Source organism: Rhinolophus sinicus, chromosome 5, assembly GCF_057876585.1.
Source record: "Rhinolophus sinicus isolate RSI-liver-muscle chromosome 5, RSI-T2T, whole genome shotgun sequence".
NCBI lineage: Eukaryota > Metazoa > Chordata > Mammalia > Chiroptera > Rhinolophidae > Rhinolophus > Rhinolophus sinicus.
In genome coordinates, this window is record NC_142505.1 from 83023569 (window position 1) to 83044520 (window position 20952).

Sequence of the window (20952 nt, forward strand, 5' to 3'; positions counted from 1 at the left end):
AAGGCCAGGAAGCAGGCTTTTTAGCCTAAATCCAGATTTTAAAAACAGAAATGGAGTATTTATGGCCCCAAACCCTCTCAGAAGGTCCCCTGGGTCACTGCAGGCTGACTCCCCTCTCAGGGCTCCCCGCCTCTGGCCCACACAGGACCTGACCTGAGTGTAAGCCTGGGCCTTGGGGAAGGGACCCTGAGGGTGGAGGTGGCAGGGTCAGGCCCTACTCTCACTTTCACACCCACTTCCCTGCCCTGGAGCCAGAGAGGTTCCTGGAGGCCAGCCAGCCAGGCCTGTAGGGCTGCTGAGGGGGGTTAAGTAAGAGAGAAAGTACATTTGGGAGGCTTTTTAAATAAACATCTCAGGGAGGAGGTGTGCTCTCAAGGAGCCTGCGGTTTGCAGTTCAGCTGGCTGAGATCTAGCTTGACCAGGCGACCCTGGGCTACTGCAGAGTTGCTGCCCTCGGCCCTGGGATAGGGAGGGCAGGAGGCGAGGGGAGATTGTGGTGCCTGGAATTGCTTTCCCTGAGGAGCGGCTGGCGTAGGAGAGGAGGCCGGCACCACTCCCAGGCCAGGGCATGCCTGGGTTTTCTTGCTGCAATTCAAAGTCTGTTTCTTGGACCAAGGGAAAACCCTGGTCCCTGCCCAATGTGGGTCTTGCGGGGGTAGAAGAAAGGGCCATTGGAGAATTGATTCTACAGAAGGTCAGAGCCCGCAACCCAACTTCTCCCCCTCAAATTTACAAATAGAGAAACTGAGGCTTGAATCATGCCTGGCTTCCAGTTACCCAGTCAAGCGCTTCCTGTCTTTCTGCCTCGTTTCTCCCCATTTCCTCTTCCTCCACTCTCCTCCCTCCCCCCAGCCTCTGAGCTCTCCCCGCTAGCCCCTAAATCACTCTGGAGTCTTGGCTCTTGAAACCGGATCTGGCCTCCCCCGCCCCCAGCCCCTCCATTCCTAGGCTGGAAGTGGGAACTCGGGGGGGGGGGGGGGGGGGGGCTGGGGGCCCGAGCAGTCCAGGACCCGGCTCCCTCCTGGAGTTAATTAGGGGAAACAAATGTCAGTGGAATGAAAAGGCTGGGGGAGGGGCCCAGCCTGGGAAAGGAGAGAAGGAACTGGGTAGCGGGTAGCTGCTCCCTCCCACCCAACCCCTTGTCCCTAGCCCCTGAAGGCCCTCCAATCCAGGGGTTTGGGACTTGAAATGGAGGCTGCAGAAGCTGGAGTGCTGGAGTGAGGAGGAGGGAAGACCCAGGCTTGTCTCTCTTTTCCTTCTCTTATGCCCCTCCTTCCCCCCTCCTGTGCTGTTCTTTGAAAATATTTCCTGTCTCTCTATTTCTTAATCCCTGGTTGGTTTCCCAGGATTACTCAGCCTCTCCGGCTTTAGTCATCCTCTCTACCCACTCCTAGGGTCTGGGGTGGGGGTGGGGAGTAGAGGGAGGCCGCGAGGAAAGCTCTTCCGCCAGCTAGGCTGGGGCTGGGCTGGGCATTCCTGGGGCTTTAACCTTCCCACTGCCAGATGAACTCAGGCCAAAACTCCTGGTTCCTCCCACATCCCACTCCACCCCATCCCCGTCCCCCAGTAATGACACATTGGATGATGATGATGATGATGGTGATGGTGATGATGACAGCAGCAGCTCACATTTAGTGAGCACTTACCAAGTACCTGGGCACTAGATGAAGCACTCTCATTTAAGCCTCACAAGAGCCCACTGAGTTAGGAGGTACTTCTGTACTTCTCTCCTTTTAACGTGCATACACATCACCTGGGCATCCTGTGAAGATGCAGATGCGGAGTGTGTGTGTTTCTAGCAAGCTCCCAGGTGATGCTGAGCCAGGGCAAGAATTTGTAGTTCTTTGGACCCCAGTGGGAAGTTGGGCAGGACGCTGTCTTTGCTGTCACCTGGCTGACACTGCAAGCCCAGTCTACACTGTACCTGTCATGCAGGGTGTCATGCGGGGTCTCTAGTCCTGCTCCCCACATAAGAATGCAGGACATGGTGAAGCCAAAAAGGAACACCCACGGAGCCATAGGTAGGGGAGTCATACCACTATAGTCTCGCTGGTGGCTGGGTTGGAGACACAGGAAGCAGGAGCCACACTATTCGCAACCTGCTGTCCACTTCTCTCTGCCAACCAACCTCACTTGCTAGCTGCAATCCGCGCTTGCTAGCTCAGCCACCATCTTCTTGATGGCCCCCATTTGCTGCTAGCGTAGCCACGGCAGTTATATTAGTGGCCAACGGCGCACTGGTTACAGCTGACGGCCAACTAGCCACAGCTGATGGCCACCCAGTCACAGTTGATGGCCATTTACTATCCGAGTAAGTACCTTTCCACGTGAGGCCGAGAGCCTGGAAACTGCACTCCTGGCTCTGTCCCCACAGTACCTAAGACATCTGGTCCTGGGACCATCATCTTCTGAGCCTCTTAGAAGACAGCTCCCAGCTCTGTTCTCTCCCCCTCCTTTCCCCTCCTCAGAGGGGTGCTGAGGGCCACGCGGCTGCTGCTGCTGGTACTCCTAGGCCTGACCCCTGCTCCAACCGGTGCTGGCTGGTATGGCCTGGGCTAGCCTTTTGCCTTCTCTGAGCCTTGCTTCCCTCATCTGTAAAGTGCAGATAATACCACACACCTCACTGGGTTGTTGCGTTCAGGTTAGAAGCCATCATGCATTGCACCATCAAGCAAAGTGCTTGGCACAGAGGGGCTTCACTGGCTGTTCTAAAATAAAGGCCTGGAAGAGCGCCCCCTCCTGACTAATAACAGAACTACTAAATACCTACTCTGCCAGGCACTGGTTGGGGAAGGAAAGGAGGGTGCACAAACCGTGGTGGCAGGTCCCCAGGAGCCCTCAGTCAAGTATGGAAAACAGAGGCTCCCAGGGCAAGTATTTGAGAGCAAGTGTCTCAACCCTGAAAGAAATAACAGCTAGCATATTTTAAGCCCTTACTTTAAGAGAATAGGTAAAAGAGCTCTGAATCAAACTGAGGCTGTCATTCCGGAGCCCCTGACCTATCCGTTGTATGCTCAGCATGGTCAGGACCAGGTGCTCTGCAGGCATTCATTAACCGTGTGTGCTGTAAGAATGACTGCTGCCGACCCGAGTTTAGCCCCTGACCTTTCTGTGTCTCTGCAGAAGCCGCTGATGGGAGCTCCACCCTGGGAGGGGGCGCTGGCACCATGGGCTTGAGTGCCCGCTACGGGCCTCAGTTCACCCTGCAGCATGTGCCCGACTACCGCCAGAACGTCTACATCCCTGGCAGCAATGCTACACTGACCAACGCAGCGGGCAAGCGGGATGGCAAGGCCCCGGCAGGTGGCAACGGCAACAAGAAGAAGTCGGGCAAGAAGGAAAAGAAGTAATGTGGAGGCCGGGCGTGGAGCCACAGGGCTGCTTCCCCCCAGCCAGCCCAGCCTCTCCCTACCTGGACCCAGACCTCAGATTTCCAGGGCTCACCCCCAGGATCCTGGTCAGGGCTCAGGCCATGCTCCCCTTGGGAAACAGAAACAAGTGCCCAGTCAACACCCCCTCTCTGCCCCCAGGGGATTGAATATGCAAAGGGAGTTCTGCTGGGAACCCCCATCCAATCAATTGCTGTGCTCATGGGGTAGTGGGGTTAGTGTAGACATCATTTAATCACACCCCATTTAGTTATAGCTAAACTCCTCCATCATCCAAATTCAGTCAGATCCAACTGCCTCCCCCTCCCCATCCCATCCCACTCTGCTCCTTCAACAGCTCCTCTTTCTTGTGTAAGGTAGTTGGGGTGTTGAGGTTCCTGGTGACCTAAAAAGGCTCATAGTTCTGAAGAGCTGGAAAGGCATCAGGACCTCTTGGTCTCTCCTTCAGTTCTCACACTTCCCCCAAAGCATGGTTTGGTGCCAGTCCCTTCCCCTCCTTCCAGAGCCTGAGACCAAGCTCAAGTTTTGGGAGATATGGTCACCATTCCCGTGGTACTGATGCTTGCTGGATTTAGGGAGGGCATTTTGCTACCATGCCTCTTCCCAATGCCCTAGGGACCAGTTTTTGTTTTGTTTTGTTTTTCATTGTTTGATGTTACCACTGCATGCTGTGACTTCCCCCTCCCCAAACAAGAGACTCCATTGCATGTTCCAAGACAGTATGGGGTAGTGAGATAAAGAAGGAAAGGGTGTGTATGTGGAGGGGGACGGACAAAGCTTGACCCATCAGTTAACAGGGTCTTACAGGAGGCTCTGTATGACTCCAGGGTACTGACCAGATCCCCAAATTCCAGCCATAAACCAATCACCGGGCTGGACCCTCATTCACCACATATAGGGCTCCGCCCAGGCAGCCAGCTCTGGGCTGAGCTGCCAGCACCAATGGATTTAAACTGGCATTACAGTCCTAGGAAGCTCTGAGTAGGTTTGGGACCAGGTCCCCTGGAGAGGTCAGAGGGGCCTCTGTGGGTGCTGGGTACTCCAGAGGTGCCACTGGTGGAGGGATCAGTGTGCGCCCCCCCCCCAGCAGGAAGGGAGGGCCAACTAGGCCATTCTTAGTCCTGGGTTGGGGAGGCAAGGGGCTAGAGCAGGAACCAAGAGGACAGAAATTCTCAGACCAAGATCAGGCTTCTCCAGAGATCCCCTGACATTCCCCAAGCCTCTGTCCTTTACCTTTCCAGGTGCCATTTCTACTCTGTGGCCACTGCCCAGGCCTTCAGTCCGCCCCCTAGTGGCCAGAGCCTGGTTAAAGTCCCCAGTGCCTCCTTGTGTATAAACCTCCCCTCTGCCCACCCTACTTCTACCCCCCGGAGTCCCGTTCCTTAAGCGGGGCGACGTGAGAACCCCACCCCAGTCCTTACAGTAGTGTAGAGCCCCCTCCCTTTTTCGGCTGGTGTAGAATAGCCAATAGTGTAGTGCGGTGTGCTTTTCCGTGATGGCGAGTGGGCAGCGGGCGGCGGGCTCCGCGCAGCCGTCTGTCCTTGAATCTGCCTGCGGCGGCCGGTGCTGTGTTTTGTGCTGTGTCCACGCGCTGCGGCGACCCCCTCCCCGGTACTGACTCCTATAGGCGCTTCTCTTTGCATAGTCACGTAGCTTCCAACCCCCTTCCTGTGTCTCACGCAAGTTTTATACTCTAATATTTATATGGCTTTTTTTCTTTGAAAAAATAATAAAAATGTTTCTTCTGAAAGATTGAACGTTTCTGTGTTAGAGATGGCGGCTCCTGGCAAGTGTGGGTGAAGTGATGAGCTGAGAGGTGCATGCTGGAAGAGCGGGATCGGGAGGCGAGTGTGGTGTGTCTTGGTTTTGGGTCATTGCTATGAGTCTGTATGAGCGTCAACTGTGGCTATGTAATAGTGTGCGATTGACTGTAAGTGTGCTGGTGGAACTGTATACGGTTCGTGTAATCGGCTTTCGACTGCGTTGTGGGGGATGGGATTTCTGAGCGCGGCGTGTCAGCGTGCAACTGAGTGCTTGCGGCTGTCTCCGTTGCGGTTCTAAGCGCCAGTCTCCAGGCAGAAGAGGAGACCCGGCGCGGGGGCGGACGCGGATTGGCGCCCGGCAAACAGCGCTACAGAGGGGGCGGAGGATGTCTCCTTAATGCCCACCCCTTCCCCGCTGAAATTACCACTCCGGAGCGCCCTTGCAGGCTTCGCGGGAGGAGGGGGCTCTCCTTTGCCCGCTCTTCTCTACCCCCGCTGCCTAGGGGTTTGGGGAACACGGCGGGAGTGGGAGGGAACGCCGAAGGCGATTCTCCGAAGGCCGGGTCTGTAGCTTAGGACTCAATTTCCCCATCTGGAATTCACCTTCCCGCTTGCCTCTCCGCTGCAAAACCAAGCAAATTGGAGGGCTAATCGTTTTCTTGTCCAGGGGTGGATGAGGGTGGTAGAGGGGAATGAAAGGGCAAATAGAAATTAGATTGCCCGCAGACCCAGATCGCCCTCCCTCCTTTCTCTCCCTCTCCGTGCTTTTCCATTCACTCGTCGGCTCGCCCATTTCCTCTGCCTGCCTCCTCTGCCTGCCTCCTCGAAGCACAGTGGGATTCCGAAGTTGCGGCAGCCAGAGAAGATGCAAGAAAGAGGGGGGCGGGGGGGGAAGACCCGGAGGGGCGGAGGGACAGAAAGGCAGACCCACTGGGGTTATCAGGGAGGGGTCAGCGAGGGTTTGCCCAACCACAGGGCTGGAGAAGGCTGTCTCTGGGCTTCCTCTGCGCGGGAGCCTCTGAGAGCCGGGTCACGCGTTCAGCTCGCTCCTTAAGTCTGTTGTTATGGAAACCAAGCCTTCCAACTAAGCATCTGGGGGCGACTTTCCTGCGTGGGAGGGAGGGTGGTCTGTGCGGTTGCTGAGATGGAAGCGGGGTGTTGTTTCTGAGAGTCAGGCTGCAGAGGGCGGGGAGCCCTGCGCCTGGGTTCTATTCCAGGCACTGGCAGAGCCTGAGCAGCTGTGGTTGGTCCTCTAATTGGTATGTGTGCCTATAAAGCGCTGAGCCAGAAACGCGTGGCCTGAGGGGAGAGGAAGCAGGCAGCCCACTCCCACATCCCCAGCCATACTGGTGAGGCAGCTGCCCAGGCTCCAGGGCTATTTAAAAGGCTTTTATTTCCAGCTCCAGAGCCTGCCCAAATGGGTTTGTGGTCCTCTCCAGGCCTCTCCCTGCCTATTCTGGGCCTGCTCGTTGCTTGTAGGTTTCTTTGTGGAGGTCGTAACATGCTCAAACAAGTATGATTCTGCGCAAGCAAGTCATCTGATGGAGCAGGACTTCTGGCTTCTGACCTCTGCTGGGCAGACTCAGGTTTCCACCTAAATTTAAGCTCCTCCAGTCTGGATCGTGGTCTGTGGCCACTAAAAGGGGTGAGGGTGGGGGGATTAGAGTCAGATGTTTTCCTCAGCAAGAGGCACAGGTGGGGCAGGCGGGAGGTTCAGTTGGTTACAGCGCTGGCTCTGGGCAACTGGGGCTGCCGGTTCGATTCCCACATGCGCCAGCCAGCTGCACCCTCAACTAGAATGAAGTCAATGAGCTGCCACTGAGCTCCCAGGTGGCCAGATGGCTCAGTAGGTTGGAGCGTGTGCTCTCAACCACAAGGTTGCCTGTTCGATTCCCGCACGGGAGGATGGTGGGCTGCGCCCTCTTCCCCCCATAAAAAGATTAAGAGAAAAAAAAGGTTCACAGCAACAAAGAGGCATAGGTACTGCCAGGAAACTGCCATCTGGGAGTGTGGGGAGCTGGGGAGCTAGAATTGAGTTAGGAAAAGGGTTCCAAGCTGAGAGGCACATGGGGGGCAGAAGCCACCCATGGTAATCATTTCTAGGTCTGCGCCCATAGTGTCTGGCACATGATGGGCACCTTCCTTTTTGACAGTGATTTGTCAGGTCAACCAGGGATTCTGCCGCAGGCAGGACATAACGGAGGGGCCCGGATGAGAAAAGAAAATAGCTCAGAAATGCACACAGGAGGCTGTAAGGCAGTACTGTTTCAATGCTTTATTAACAGTTGGAAACAAACCTAACAAACGGGAGGTGATGACATCCCAGAAGCCCAAGAGGCGAGAGAGAGGTTTGCATTCTGTCCCTTTTATTTATTTATTTTTTATTAAATGCATCTTAGCAAAAGTAGATTAAAAAAGAAAGGGTCAAAGCCCCAGATGTCAGCAGGGAGAGAGGGGACTGAGGGCGTAGCAGGCCCTCACACCAGTCTTCCCAGGAATAGCTCAAAGGAACTGTTCTTGTCCCTTCCCCCACAGGCTCTAGTAACCAGAACCCTTCTTCCTGGCCTCCAGGCCGCCCTGCAAGTGCCCTTAGGTCTCCCCTAAGTTCCCCCTTGCTTTAACAACCACAGTTCTGGGCCAAGCCCTAACAGTGCCATTCTCCCCCACTACCTGGGGGTGGGAAGATGAAAGGAGCACGAGGAGGGCAAAGTGTCACCTTGAGCCAGAGTCTGAACTTCCTGTGGCGTGGGCCACGAACAGCTTGGCCTGCCCACTGTTCAGAAGAGAGCAGGGGTACAACATGTGGGGGCACTCCCTGTGCCCACTTCCCCAGTGTCCAGTTAGCATCTGTACATTTGGCTTGATAAATATATTAAATTTATAAAACACTCTGTGGTCTCAGAGCTCCCACTACTCTTAGGCCTGGTTCAGCTCAAGCAGAGAAGAGCTTCCTCCTGCCCCAGAACTGGATGCTGGAGAATCTGCATTGGCCTCAAGGGCCCAGAACGCCTGAGGGCTGAGGTGGAGGTCCAGGATGGAGGCCTGTGGGGAGAAATCCCACGGACCCTGAACCTGCCATCAAAGACTCTTATATATGGAAGGGAAAGGGGGAAGGAAGAGTTTTCTTTAAAAAAAAAAAAAAAAAAAAAAATCTCATACAAAAATAGATCCATTTGCAAAACAATTTCTCAGCCAGGAGGCTCCACCTCCCATTTCCTTGGAGACAGAGGGTGAGGTGTTGGGACGGTCACAGGACAGCCCATACTCCAGATGAGATGCACCAGAGCTCTGGGGAGGGCACGAGGAGGAGCCATGGCTCCAGAGCCTGGGGCTGGTGCAGAGGGCCAGAGAGGCAAGGGCATGAAGCATGGCAGCAGGCTGGGGCAGGGCCCACAATGTCTCTGTGCCCTGCCTGCCCACAGGCTCTGGCCTAGGCCACAGTGGAACAGATAAAGGTGGTCTAGGTCCTTTTGGTTTGGGGAGGAGGCCTATCTTGGGAAGGGGGAGTAAGGGTGGGATTTACTCCCCACTTCCTTAGAAGCAGCTCCCAATGCCACACGGCTAGTAATAAATAACAATAGCCAGGAGAAGAAAGAGCAGAGCAGAGGTGACAGCAATGAAAGGAGTGATGTAGCTCAAAGGTTCATAAGCCCCATGCTGTTCTCAGGGCCAGAGAAACCACAAAAGAAAAGCACAAACCCAGCAAGGTTGACCTATGGGAAGCCCACTGGAAGTCAGGGGCTGAGAAAGCAGGCGGGGCCTTGTCCAAAACAGGCCTCAGGGTAACAGAGAGGAGACACTTGGGGTTAAGGCAACAAACACGGGGCCTGCTTTGGTAATGCAACAGCCAGGGCTGGCTGGGCTGGGCTCAGGCCTCCCCACACTGCCCTTTCCTTCTGGCCTCCAGGCAGCTGAAGCTGTGAGTGATGGACAGAGAGCAGCAGGCCAGAGAGAAAGACGGGGTGAGGATGGTGGGAGCGGCTACCCCACAGGAACACCTCCATGACCCTTTAGGCACATGCTGCAGGGCAGGACAGTCTGGGGCTCCACCGAGGGGCCCAGCTTAGCTTGCGCGGCCAACCAACTCCTTGTTTTCCTCAAGGATTGTGGGGACTCCCTCACTGATCTTGGGCACCTTGGCAGTAACAGCAGTCATGGCATCATCCTTGGTCAGCTCCGAGGCCAGCAGAGACGTGACTGCACACCCGGCCTTCCTGTTGGCTGCAAGAGAAGACATAAGAGATCTCGTCTGTGGAAGGACTGGATGCTAATCCCTTTCAAGGTCTGGGGCAGACATTCAGCCAGAAGCCATGCAAGTGTGGCTGCTCTGTCTGGTTCACAGAGACCCTTATTTTGAAGGAGGGACAGAGATCCAAGATGATGTGGAAGACACCCTTGGGGGGCGTGGGGGTGCAGAGAGGATGGTGCAGGCAGGAGAGTGAGCTGTGCTCTTGCTTTCCTGTGTGAAAATAGTCCAAAGGTTTCAATACAGCTAGATAGAACAGGGTTCAAGTGTTAGCTATGTAACTTAAAGACAGATGAAGTACTCAAAATCGGTTTTCTCATTGTAATGATTTTGGAATTAAACAGCTCAAGCTTAGTAAACAGTATTATTTTTGTTTTCTTGGCAGTTCCCAGAAAGCTCCTTGGCCAAAACCATTTTCAGTCAGCCCTGGGAGGTCGTCCCAAGCAGAGCAAGGCCTTCAGCGGGCCGCCGGGGACGTCTGCAGAGGAGCTGCAGCTACGCACTGAGATCACATGCCTGTCACACTCTCACGTGTTCCACCAACCCTCCTCCCTCTCCCCAGACACCCGCGTGCCCAGCTTTCTCCCACCTCCTCAAGGGCAGCAGCGGTGATACAACGCCAAGGCTGTGTATGTGGCTGGGGGGAGGGGTAATGAAAGTAGCTTGGGGAAGGCGGAGCTGGGGTCAGGGGTGGCCAGGAGGGGCCCCTACGAGGAAACCTCAGCCCAATAGGCTAAGGGATTGTGAAGCTCCAGCTGTCATCCTGAACAGGAAGAGAAGAGCCAATCAATCCATGAGTTTCTTTCTAACTGCTGGGAGCCACCCCTGAGACTCTCATATTCACTAATGGAATCCAGATTTACGGCCCCAGTACCCTCACTAAGAAGGCAGCTCCTTGGGACCGTGCCCATCTCATGCTGTCTGCTTCTTCCCATGCCCTGGAAGCAGCATGGAGAGACCACATGGACGCAGATTTGGCTTCCTGGGGTGAAGGAAGAAGCCAGACACAAATGGCCACATATGCTATAACTCCATTTCTATGAAATGTCTAAAATGGGCAAATCCATAGAAACAGAAAGTAGATTAGCGGTTGCCAGGGGCTGGGGGAGGGGGTGTGGGGCGAGACTGCTAATGTATATAGGGTTTCCTTTTGGGATGATGAAAATGTTCTGGAATTAGACAGTGGTGATGGGCGCACAGCCTTGTGAATATACTAAAAAACACTGAATGGTATACTTTAAAAGAGTGAATTTTAGGCATGTGATTTATATCTTAGTTAAAAAAAAAACCCAGCTTGCTGGGTCATGGGAAAGCTGAGTGGAGAAAGCCGTGCCTAAGCCTTAAAGGAGCGGGGACCTAGCTCTTCTCCACGCGGACTGCAAGACCAGGGCAGCCGTGGGACGTGAGCAGGGAGGACGAGTGAACAGAGCCCCAGAGTACCTCTGCCTTCTCTAGACCCTCCAGAAGCCAAACAGGGTCAGAGGGCTGTCAGCTTCTCCGCAGAAACATGGCCCAGGGCCACTGTGTTCACACGGCCCAGGCTACCTGTAGGTCAGCAGGTGCCCACAGGTTACCAACTACCTCACAGGCCTCCTCCTCCTCCTCCACCCAGGGGCCCCAGGGATTGTCTAACAAGACAATCTAACAAGAGGAGAAAGGATAGTGAAGACCCTGACAGACACAAGGCCCACCCATCTGGTTACAGGTGGAAGGTGTTTCTACTCTTAGTTCCTACTCTTTTCTGAAATACACCCTTGTCTAGTCCCTACGTCTCGTGTCCGGAAAGACAGTGGCTAATGGCTAACTTTATTGCTCCTTTGAATGCCGTCTCCAGCAGTTACAAAATTCTGCAGCTATCTGTGTGTGTGCATGTGTAACTTGAGGGGTATATATCCACTGAAATAACTTCGGGCTCCAGACCCTGGGAAAAAGAACACGGGGGCTCCAGGGACACGTGTCCTGGGCAACAAGGGAGAGGTCGGAGTTCAAGTGTGGCACGTCTTAAGCTGCTTCTCTCTTTGGTTTCTTCTTCTAGACTCAGAAGATACCAGTTGTACCTAATGAACTGTGTTTCTAGATTATTCTAGATTCAGAAAGCTTCCGATGCATTACCGATCTCATACGAATCAGGAGTCTATGGTAGGTGGGGAGAAGACCGAACTTCCCGTTTAGGCCAAGAGAGGAAGTGCCCTAGGGCTGGGCACGATGGGGCCTGAGGGCAGCATCAGAAACGAGACACTCCTGTCAGAACTGCGAACAGAATCAAGGAACCGGTCTTCCACTTTGTCTTCAGGGCCACAATGATGCTGAATAGCTGGAACAATCCAGAAAAACTGACTTCTGCCCCTCCTTTCTCTAGCTTCAGTACTTGTTAACACTATTGAAAAGTAGCCATAAGAAGCAGATACGTATTTTGACTATAGGGGATCGTGGAGGATTATTAAGTCATAAGAGAACAGTCCCACAAACTGTGGGGAAAAGGGAACAATTTTGAGACATTGGTCAAAGCTCTCTGAGGCCAGACTCCTAGAAGTCAGAGTTGGGCAAAATCAACCATATAACACCAGGATAGACGAATCAGCAAAGGTTAATGGTTTGGAAAAAGATGTTTATAAAACCCAGGCTAGGAACTACTACTAACGAGGAAGTGCTCTTGTTAATAAGCTTCCTTAGGGAAGAGGAAACTAGGACAGATGGGGCAATCATTACCATCCTAAAGAACTCATTATTGTCTAAAACTCTGCTAATTATAATTCCTGTCCTATTTTCACAGAAGTGGAGGGAGAATAACTGGTGGTATAGGAAATACTCTTAACCTTCTATAGACAGATGGTCATCAGAAAGCTCCCTGAAGCAATTTCTCCAAGTCCATAGCTCTCCTTGCTGGAAGGTCTGGCCTACACAGAAGAGTCACTGTCATTTCCTGTCCAATCATGTACACTTATTGGAAATATTAATAGCACTGGACTTGGCTTTCACAAACGTGGGCTACAGTTCTGGTTCTACTATTAGCCAGCTCTGTGGACCTGGACAAGACCTTACCTGCGTCTTATTACCTATGAGGTGGTTAGATGCTAATCACTAGAAGGTTTTGAAATGTTTCCTAACTCGAAGGTCCTATTAGCATCGGTGGAGCCTTCAGGGAAGCTGGGAAGTGGCAGAGGAAAGGAAAGGGAGAGAGAGACATGAATTTCTTTCTTCTCTTGACTTTTATCCCAGTGAGCAGATGGCCTGTATATAAGAGGCCACAATTCAGACATGGAGATAAAGTTGAGTCATTAAAACCACAAGCAGACTCAATCATCAGCCTGAAATAGTAGCAGTAATACAATTACATGGATTCTTCCCCTTGACACTCAAACCATTATTCTCCCACACCCTGCAGATCACAGCAGTTTACATGTCACTTTTAATGAGCCAGCTCTGATAGTAACTTTCCTCTTCCAACTGCTCAATGGGTCTTTGTGTACTGGTCACTCCCTCAGGTCTCCAGAGACGGAGGGGTTTTTTTTTTCAACATTTTTTTTAAATCCTAGGGAGAAGGCTAGTGTCTTTGAATAGGGACAGCTGCCTCTCTGGGACTGAGGAGGGCTGTGAGGCAGATCTGCCTGATAGGGCTTCAGCTTTCTGGCTCAAAGCAATGGGCCAGGAGGAACAGTCAGAGACAGCCAAGCAACCAGCGAATCCAGCAACCACCGAGGGAAACCCACAGACATCAGAGCCTTCACAGTTTGAAAATGGGGCCTTCTGGGTCCAGCCTGGTTTTCTTCTCCTCTTAATCCTATTGTCACTGTATTAAAAAATACTAAAGCTGGAAAGGACCCTAGAGGCCATTCTAGTCCGACTCTCACTTTATACATGAAGAAACTGAGTCCCAGAAACTTGTCTAAGGTAACCCAGACAGCATCAGAGTTAGACTTGACTTTGAGTCTTTTGATCGCTACCTAGTCCTATGTTCTTTGCACTCTACTTCGATGCCTAGCCTTCTATTTACATTTAATGTAAGGCCACATCGCTTTATCTGATGTGAATGCACCCGTCTAAAGAGCTTACTAGAAATGTCTCCCCTCAGAGATTCTCCCAGATATGTTCAGGTGTGTTTAGTGAACCCAGAGCCCAAAAAGGTAAGGTTAAAAGATGAGCCAATTTAAAAGGTATGTAGTTCTCATATTTATCGTATTTTTGCTTCAATATCTCCTAGAGAACGCTACTTTGACTAATTCAGGTCCTCTGCTGAAAAGTTAGGTTCCAACAGAATCCCTACTTCCTCTGCCTAGCAGTCTTGGTTTCCCACTTGGGAAGACGTGGAGAATGGGCTTCCCCAGCACAGGGAAGCCACTGATGTCTGGCTGCCTGTGGACAGGAAGCATCTGGGATTCCAGCATAGTTCCACAGGAAGAGGATTAGAAGGGAATTCCCCATCAAAAGGCTGGGAGCATAGAGGAGAACAGTGACATGCAATGTGCTTGCGTTTGGCTAGACATGCTTGCTGTAAAGCCACCTCACCTTATATGGTGGGTGGGAAACAATGTCGCAGAACCTCTAAACACTAAACACAAAAGAAGTACTACCAGCTGCATTCTCTACCCAAACACTGATCTATAAGACTAAACACTTGTCCCAGGAAGTTCTACACCCACCATACCCACCTCTCCTCCCCTGTACTCAGAGCCTGTACTCAGAGGATGAGAGAACACGGCTAAGAATTGTAACGAGAGATTCTGTGTAGGGAAGGTTCTGAAGTCACACACAAGAGGAAATTCCCGTCAGAAGGGAATTTACCCCAGGGTATTGTGAGGATGGGTAGAAACAGGCAGCTGGCCATTACAGATGAAACTCACAGTGAGTGAAGTGACCTCCAACATTTGGGCCAGGACCGTGAGTTTATGTGAGCTAGCAGGCTCTACACCCTTGGTCCGCAGGTCCCCTTTCCAGGCTGCGGCAGGTGCTAGAAGCCCTACAGATACCACTGTGTTAACAAATAGTTAAGCTCTGGCCAAAGCAAACTGCACAACTGCTCCTCTCTACAACTTAAAGTAGAGCTCATATCAAGCAGGTCTACAAAGGCACCACAGCTCTAACTCCCTCAGAAGTGGGAACCCTTAGCAATGCCTTTTCTGTACTTCCCATCCTTCAGCCTAGGAAAGAAGCCATCACTTCCAGCCCCAAAGGAACTTCACTGACACAATGATGCAGGCCAACACCACGTGAGGTAACCTTGGCTATACCTTCTTCTGGACTAGTCTGTAGGTCACTGTCTACTTCCTTCAAAGACAACGTCTCCACTGATCCTTCCTCATACGAACGCCTACATCACCTGTCCTCCTAGCCCCATAACTCTTCTTAGAGGCTCCAGCTCAACGTAATCCACTTCAATCCTCCAAAGGATGGGAGAGGAGGTTGCAGGGCAGGAAGCGGGGAAGGCAAGGGCAGTGGGGCTACCTGCACCCAAGCAAGAGGGCGTTCTCAGACCAGCACACTGCTGCCGCTGAGACGCGCCTTTGTGTCTGGGGGAAACGATGCTTAGCCTTCTCTCTGTAGGATTTTATACTTTCTATTATCTCTTTCTATCTCTTTGGCTTATGACGCTGACAGTAAGGACTCGACTTATTTTCTACTTCCTACACCTAAAGTAGTTTTATGTTTTGATCAATTTTTGTTTACACACTCAAATGCCCACCCAAATCTCTGTGTCCCACACCATGGTTTGCTTGTTCCAGGATTCTGCTTCAAGGATGGGGAGAAATGCAAGAATAATCAAATGTAACTGACTGCTGCCAGTCCCCCAAGCCCCAGTTCTCCCCGTCAGTACTTGCTCGCATGGGAGGAAGAGGACGAGACAATCTACTCTGCATGCAGGGACTACCGTGGGGAAGTTCCTAACCCTCAGAGCATCGCTACCAACTCGTTTGCCCAAGAGAAGTAGGCCCAGGAGCAGAGAGGCCTCACCCCCTTCAACATGGGGAAGGCTCCGTTTGCTTACTTACCCTGCCGGGGTCCTCTCTTTCGTCGGAATGCTGCACCTGACTGCAGAGCTTCTAGAAGACTGTCCATCACACCTGTCTCATCACCTTCTGTCATGAACAAAGATGGAGATGTAAGCTCTTCAGGCCAAGCAGCAGGCATGTGCTGAGCCCCACACAAAACGCACGGCTACTGCTAGGCTTCCCCTCCCCAAGCGTGGCCAGGGGCTCAGAGCACAGGGCTCAACCTCAAGCCTCAGCCCATGTTTACTTGTTTGAAAATGGTGAAAAAAGCTTTCACTGCCTACTAACCACTGCACACCTTGGGATATTTTCCTGCTGTGCCCTCCTTCCCATCAAATCAAGACAAGGACAGAACTGCACGATTGTCCAACTCCAAGACCCCGATAAATCGAGACTGGGATTATGACATTAATAAGGGACTATATCACCCTCTCTTTATCCTAAAGTGTTTCACTCCAATTTACATAAATCTTTCACGGAGAGCCTGGTTCTAGTTTTAGTGCTGGGCTGAGGAAAGATGAGAGACCACTGAGCAAGGGTACATGTCGTGAAAGTACTGCCCCCAGTGGCTCTATCTTCCTGAAGCCAGCTCAGCATCTAAGAGGAGCATCCTGGCTGAATACAAAGAGTTAATGTAGAATTCTTGTTCCAGCCTGGCTCCGTTTCCATGGCAACAGCGCAGTGAGGTGAAATCCGAAACTGTGAAATCCCAAGGAGCCCGGAGGCTGCCAGCTACAAGGCTGGGTTCACTGCTCCAGGCGCCACCTGCTGGCTAAACATCACCAGTGCAACTGACCTACATTCCAACCTCATTTGCTTGCCCTGGGGACCCAGGGCCAACCAAGGCAAGGTCTGCTGGGCCACCTGATGATGGGGTACAGCCCTCATCTCATATGTTAGCTGGACTCTACCTTTGTCTAGTGCATCCTGAACAGTACCTGGGGGCAAACCACAGAGGCCTGGGGAGAATGGGTGAAGGTGAAGGATACTTGGTGTGGGCTTTCACAGCATTATTACAGCAAAATTTGTGGCTTATATACAACTGGGCTAAGAGCACGGAATTGCTTCCCAGAGAGTATAAAAGGAAGACAGAAATATAGGCTGCTCCTGCTGCTTCAGGCCTGATCTTACCACAACAGGAGCTGCCAAAGAAAAGTCCCTAGGAGTGAGAGGTGTTAGCGCAGCCCTCGCCTCTTGTGCTCGGCAAAGCACTGATTCTTGCCACACCCAGCAGCCCTGAGAACCCCTTCACTTAGACGGCTCGTAGCTTCTCAGGTTCAAGAAGGGTGGCATGAACTCAGTGCCGTGCACACTGTATGCTCTATTTCCGCTGGAGCAGCCAGAGGGGGGCAGGGAATCGGCAGCAGGAAAGAAACAGAGACAGGAAACAGAGGGCCAGTAATTGAGGCCATATGTTTCAACAAAGACATGCTTCTGGTAGTAAAGTAGAGATTCTGCTGAAGAAAGAAGACGGTGGCCAGCTCCTATGCCCCTTTCCAGATGTTCAATTCCTTTCCAGTCTGATAGGTGTGTACAACTGTGCTATGACTGGTGGGAGGTACTGGGGACAGAGTACTTAGTGAGATAAGCAGAAAGGGAGGGCAAGCCACCATTGAAAGACAGGAGGACTAGGAAAACGTTTGAGGGAAAAGAACCAAAGATTTAGTAGAGGGTATAAAAACAGGCCGGAGGCTCTTTGGACAGGCAGAAGGAAAGAGTACGTGTTGCAGCAATACACAAATCACCAGGGAGATGAGACATAACGCAGGAAGCAGCAGAGGAGAGGAGGACTTGTGCAGAGCGCTGGCCTGTGTCACCGAGCTGGGGTGAAAGTCCAGCCTCAGGATTTGCAGGGAGAAGGCTGCCAACAATCCCTTGCCAGGAGTGGAGCTCAGACATGAGCTGTTCTCTCTGGCCTCTAGATTCCAGACAGAGGAGCCTTCCAAATGTTCTTGTGTCACCCCGTCAGCTCTTCCCCTCCACTTCTTACCTGCATTCATGTCTATGAGTTGCTCTCTCTTCTGTTGCTTCTCCAGCCGTTCTTTCTCTGCCTTCTCCTTGGCCAGCTTTGCTCGCCGCATCTTTTCCTCTGTCTCCCGCCGCTTCTGGTTTTCCTTGACTGCTTGCTGTGGAGGAAAGAAAAAAACCCAACCTGTGGGCAGGCACGCACTCACACATATGCACACCTACCGCCAACTAACATGAACCCAGTGGAAAGTGAAAAATGTCCACAAGAGAGTCAGTCAGCAGGTATCCCCTGCTCACCACAAACATAGTCTTAAAGTTGTGCAGATCCATGAAGAATTCTTCCACAGACACCTTCTTGGGGTCAAAGAGGAAGTAGTCGCCCAGCTCCTTATAGAGGGTCTCCATGTTAGAGTGCATCATCCGCAGCTTGGTATACTGCTCCTGTGCGTCCTTCACAAAGCTGTGCAGCCAACAGTAAAGGACCAACAACAAGGAGCAGACCCACTGCTCCACCCACAGGAGGACTCAAAGGTACGTGCTGCCACGCACAGGATGTTCAATACAGCACTGATTGTAAAAGCAAAAGCCAGAAGCAATCTAAATATGCAAACTAGGGGAACGGTAAACCATAAACTATAGTACACCTGTAGGATGGGAAGGGGCAAGTAAAAAAGAGGCTGTAGAAACAGGGCTAGGACATTATGAGCAAAAAGTAGCAAAATGCTATATTTGTTTAAAATAAACTCATTAGGTGCAAATGAGAAAGGTCCAGTGGCAGTGGGTACTTTTGGGAAGGGGGGAGGGGGAAGGGAATACGTGTGTGTGTGTGTACTGGAGACGGGGCACAGAGAAAGCCATCAAAGGGGACTTTAGTTGATCTGCATGGTTTGCTTCCTGTCATAACGATGAAGATGCTTTTGAGAAGCATGTATTTAATGGGAAAAACTCTTTGTGAGAGGGAAAAATTGTACGTTACCAGATCTAGGCTATTGCTCCCTCCCACTCCCCACCGTGGGAAGTTCTTTCCCTTCTTAGGGGGCAACTCCCTCCTTTCAAGAAAGGATATAGTCATTTTTTCAACAAACTTGTCTTTCTCATCCGTGGCAGCTGGGAAATTCTGAACATCACGTTCCACATCAGAAATTTGTTTCTTCATCTGATCTAGATTCTTTTGCAAGTTTTCAGCAGAAACTAAAGAAAACACAAAAACAGACAGCAAGAGCTTACTAAATCCAGTCTCAGGACCCTTAACTTCTGCCCTTCAGGGCACAGCTCCAGTGTGTAGATACTGATGTTACTTAATTATTTTAGCTCTCTAAGTACTCTAGTTGTTTCACACATCTTTCCAGTGAAACTATTAATTACTTGATGACTGAGCCACTAGTCTCCCTCCACAAGTTGTCCAGTACTGAGAAGAGATGAGAAGCTTCATTTAATTTAACAAGAATCTATGAACCCCCCTGGGATCTTAGTCTCATTTTACTTTAGAGAACGGGGTTTGGGGCAGGAAGGAGACAGACACAGAAACATAGAAGCAGGGCAGAAATCTACTCTCATTTCTACTGAACGCTGGTTTTTCTTTGCCTCGTTCCAGGATGGTGAGGCCTGGTTTTTGTTAATCCAGTCTATGCTTTCTGAATGAGAATAACCATCGCCCTAGACTAAAAACTCCTGCCTTTCTTCCAGTTGTTTTGGTGTTTGGTGTTTCCCTAGGAAGGGAAAGAGTGCGTCCCACTTCTATACATGGAGACCTCTCCTGCCTGATACTGCTCCCTTGTGGCTGAGACATCACGCCTCTACCCTCTCCCATTCCCACTTAAAACAGTCTGAACTGAAAATGACCTAAAATCTAGACCGTGTTTTATTTCTCTCCCCATGCAGAGATTTGGGAGGCTTTGAAACACCTTCTAGCTACCCCCGAACCTGCCCCACCTCGGCTGGCTTTCTCCACGTGGGCAAGCTCATCTGGAAACTTGAGGACATCAGGATAGTCATTCTCACACAACTCAGCCAAGAAGTGCAACAATGTCATCTTCTGATCTGTGGACTTGGTGTCTCGAAGCTTGGGGAGGAGGAGACATCGTTAGTCCCGACATGCCCCAGATCACCTCGGGCCAACAGCAGTTGGTCACACTGGCTCACCGAGGCCAGCAGCCTTCCCTTCTGTCATCCTGGTCTAACCCTCCGGCCCACCTTACAGAGGAAGCTGATATTGAAGCCAAAAGCTCCCGCATTCCTGGAGCCAGCATTCATGTAGTTGCCGACAAGCAAGGTAATCTCCAGAAGGCTGGAGAAGTTCTGGCTCTTTCGCAACTCTTCACATGCAGCTGTCACAGAAACGATCTCCGGCTTGATATTCTCCACTTGCTCATTGAACTGCAGCTTGAAGAGGATGGCATTGAGGCGAGGCCGCAGGCGGGGCACAGTGCCCATCTGGGGGGAAGAAAAGCCATGGCAGCCAACACAGACTGTGAAGTAAGAAAAAGGAGAGATACAGGCTTGAGCCTCCCAGGGGAGGATATGAGTTCCAGAGTAGGAAGGAGACAGAGAGAGAAAGATAGGTTCAAAACAGACAAGAGGCAAGGAGCAAGTGCGCGGCTGTTCTCGGAGGAGAAAGCATGGGGGTCGGAGAAGAGCCTGTGCCACAGGCCTACTCACCACCACGCCAAACTGCTCGGACTCGGCCAGCTCATCGTATTCGTCCTTCAGTTCGGAAAGCATTTTTAACTGTTCTGGCTCTGGCATCTGCTTGATGAGGTTCTGAAAGACAGAAGGGACAGTCTCAGCTTGAGGGGGATGAGGTGACAGCCTGAGCCTCCTGTCAGTCCCTCCCTCTGCCCAAGGACCATTAAGAAGGAAACATGGGCAGGGGGGTGAGGGTGGGCGGAGAGGCAGCTAGTGAGATGGCAGGACTTCTGAAAACTATACCTCACATCACCTGAGCACCAGAGAGACGGACGCTTACCCAAAGCTCGCATCCTTTAGGCCAACAACGCCACAGGAGGGTCCTCATCCTCTCAGCGGAGAGGACGAGAGGCTAGTGCACAGCGATGCAGAGCCAATTCCGCAGGGTGACCCTGTCCCTTACCTGGATCATAGACTCAGTCAGAACAGCCTCATTCACCTCCAGGATGACATTCTTAATCTCTTGGTAGGGCATGCGGAAGGAACCCAAAAAGATTGCTGCCAGAAAATGAGATAAAGACACATTCGTGTCAGTCTCTTCCTCCTTCCAGCCCATCCTACACACCTATGCTGCACAATTTTCCTACAAGTGCTCTTTCAAAGTCAGTATCCACCAGCTCCTCACTGCTGATATAGTGACAATCCAAATTCCTGAGTCCAGGGTTTACGGTTTCCACCTCCCAGCTTTCTTTCTCATTATCCCCACATTTATGTCACACACCAGCCACATTGTTCAAAGCACCATGTTCTACAAACACTGTGGCTCCGCCTTTGCTCCCAGGAAGTCTTTGATCCTCTCTCTCTCTCTCTCTCTCTCTCTCTCTCTCTCTCTCTCTCTCTCCATATATATATATATACACACACACACATCAAAGACGTTCACCCTACTCTATTTTAGTTCCCCGCTCCCATGA

General features: G+C 51.7%; 2 protein-coding genes across 22 annotated transcripts in view; one reads left to right on the forward strand and one right to left on the reverse strand.

Moving 5' to 3' along the window:
- Positions 1-5139, forward strand: part of LOC109451094 (protocadherin gamma-C4) — a 149525-nt gene extending 144386 nt beyond the window's left edge. For all 21 annotated transcript variants that reach the window (XM_074313681.2, XM_019739024.3, XM_074313682.2 and 18 more), the window contains exon 4: positions 3124-5139. In XM_074313681.2, coding sequence (XP_074169782.2) covers positions 3124-3350 — 227 coding nt within the window. In that variant the 3' untranslated portion in view covers positions 3351-5139. The remainder of the gene's footprint in view (positions 1-3123) is intronic.
- A 3145-nt stretch (positions 5140-8284) lies between these two features.
- DIAPH1 (diaphanous related formin 1) overlaps positions 8285-20952 on the reverse strand; it is an 87007-nt gene continuing 74339 nt past the window's right edge. The window contains exons 18-26 of the mRNA XM_074313689.2: positions 20442-20536; positions 20012-20113; positions 19547-19786; positions 19286-19415; positions 18420-18544; positions 17651-17815; positions 17376-17511; positions 15386-15472; positions 8285-9373 (exon numbers count right to left, since the gene is read on the reverse strand). Coding sequence (XP_074169790.2) covers positions 9216-9373; positions 15386-15472; positions 17376-17511; positions 17651-17815; positions 18420-18544; positions 19286-19415; positions 19547-19786; positions 20012-20113; positions 20442-20536 — 1238 coding nt within the window. The 3' untranslated portion in view covers positions 8285-9215. The remainder of the gene's footprint in view (positions 9374-15385; positions 15473-17375; positions 17512-17650; positions 17816-18419; positions 18545-19285; positions 19416-19546; positions 19787-20011; positions 20114-20441; positions 20537-20952) is intronic.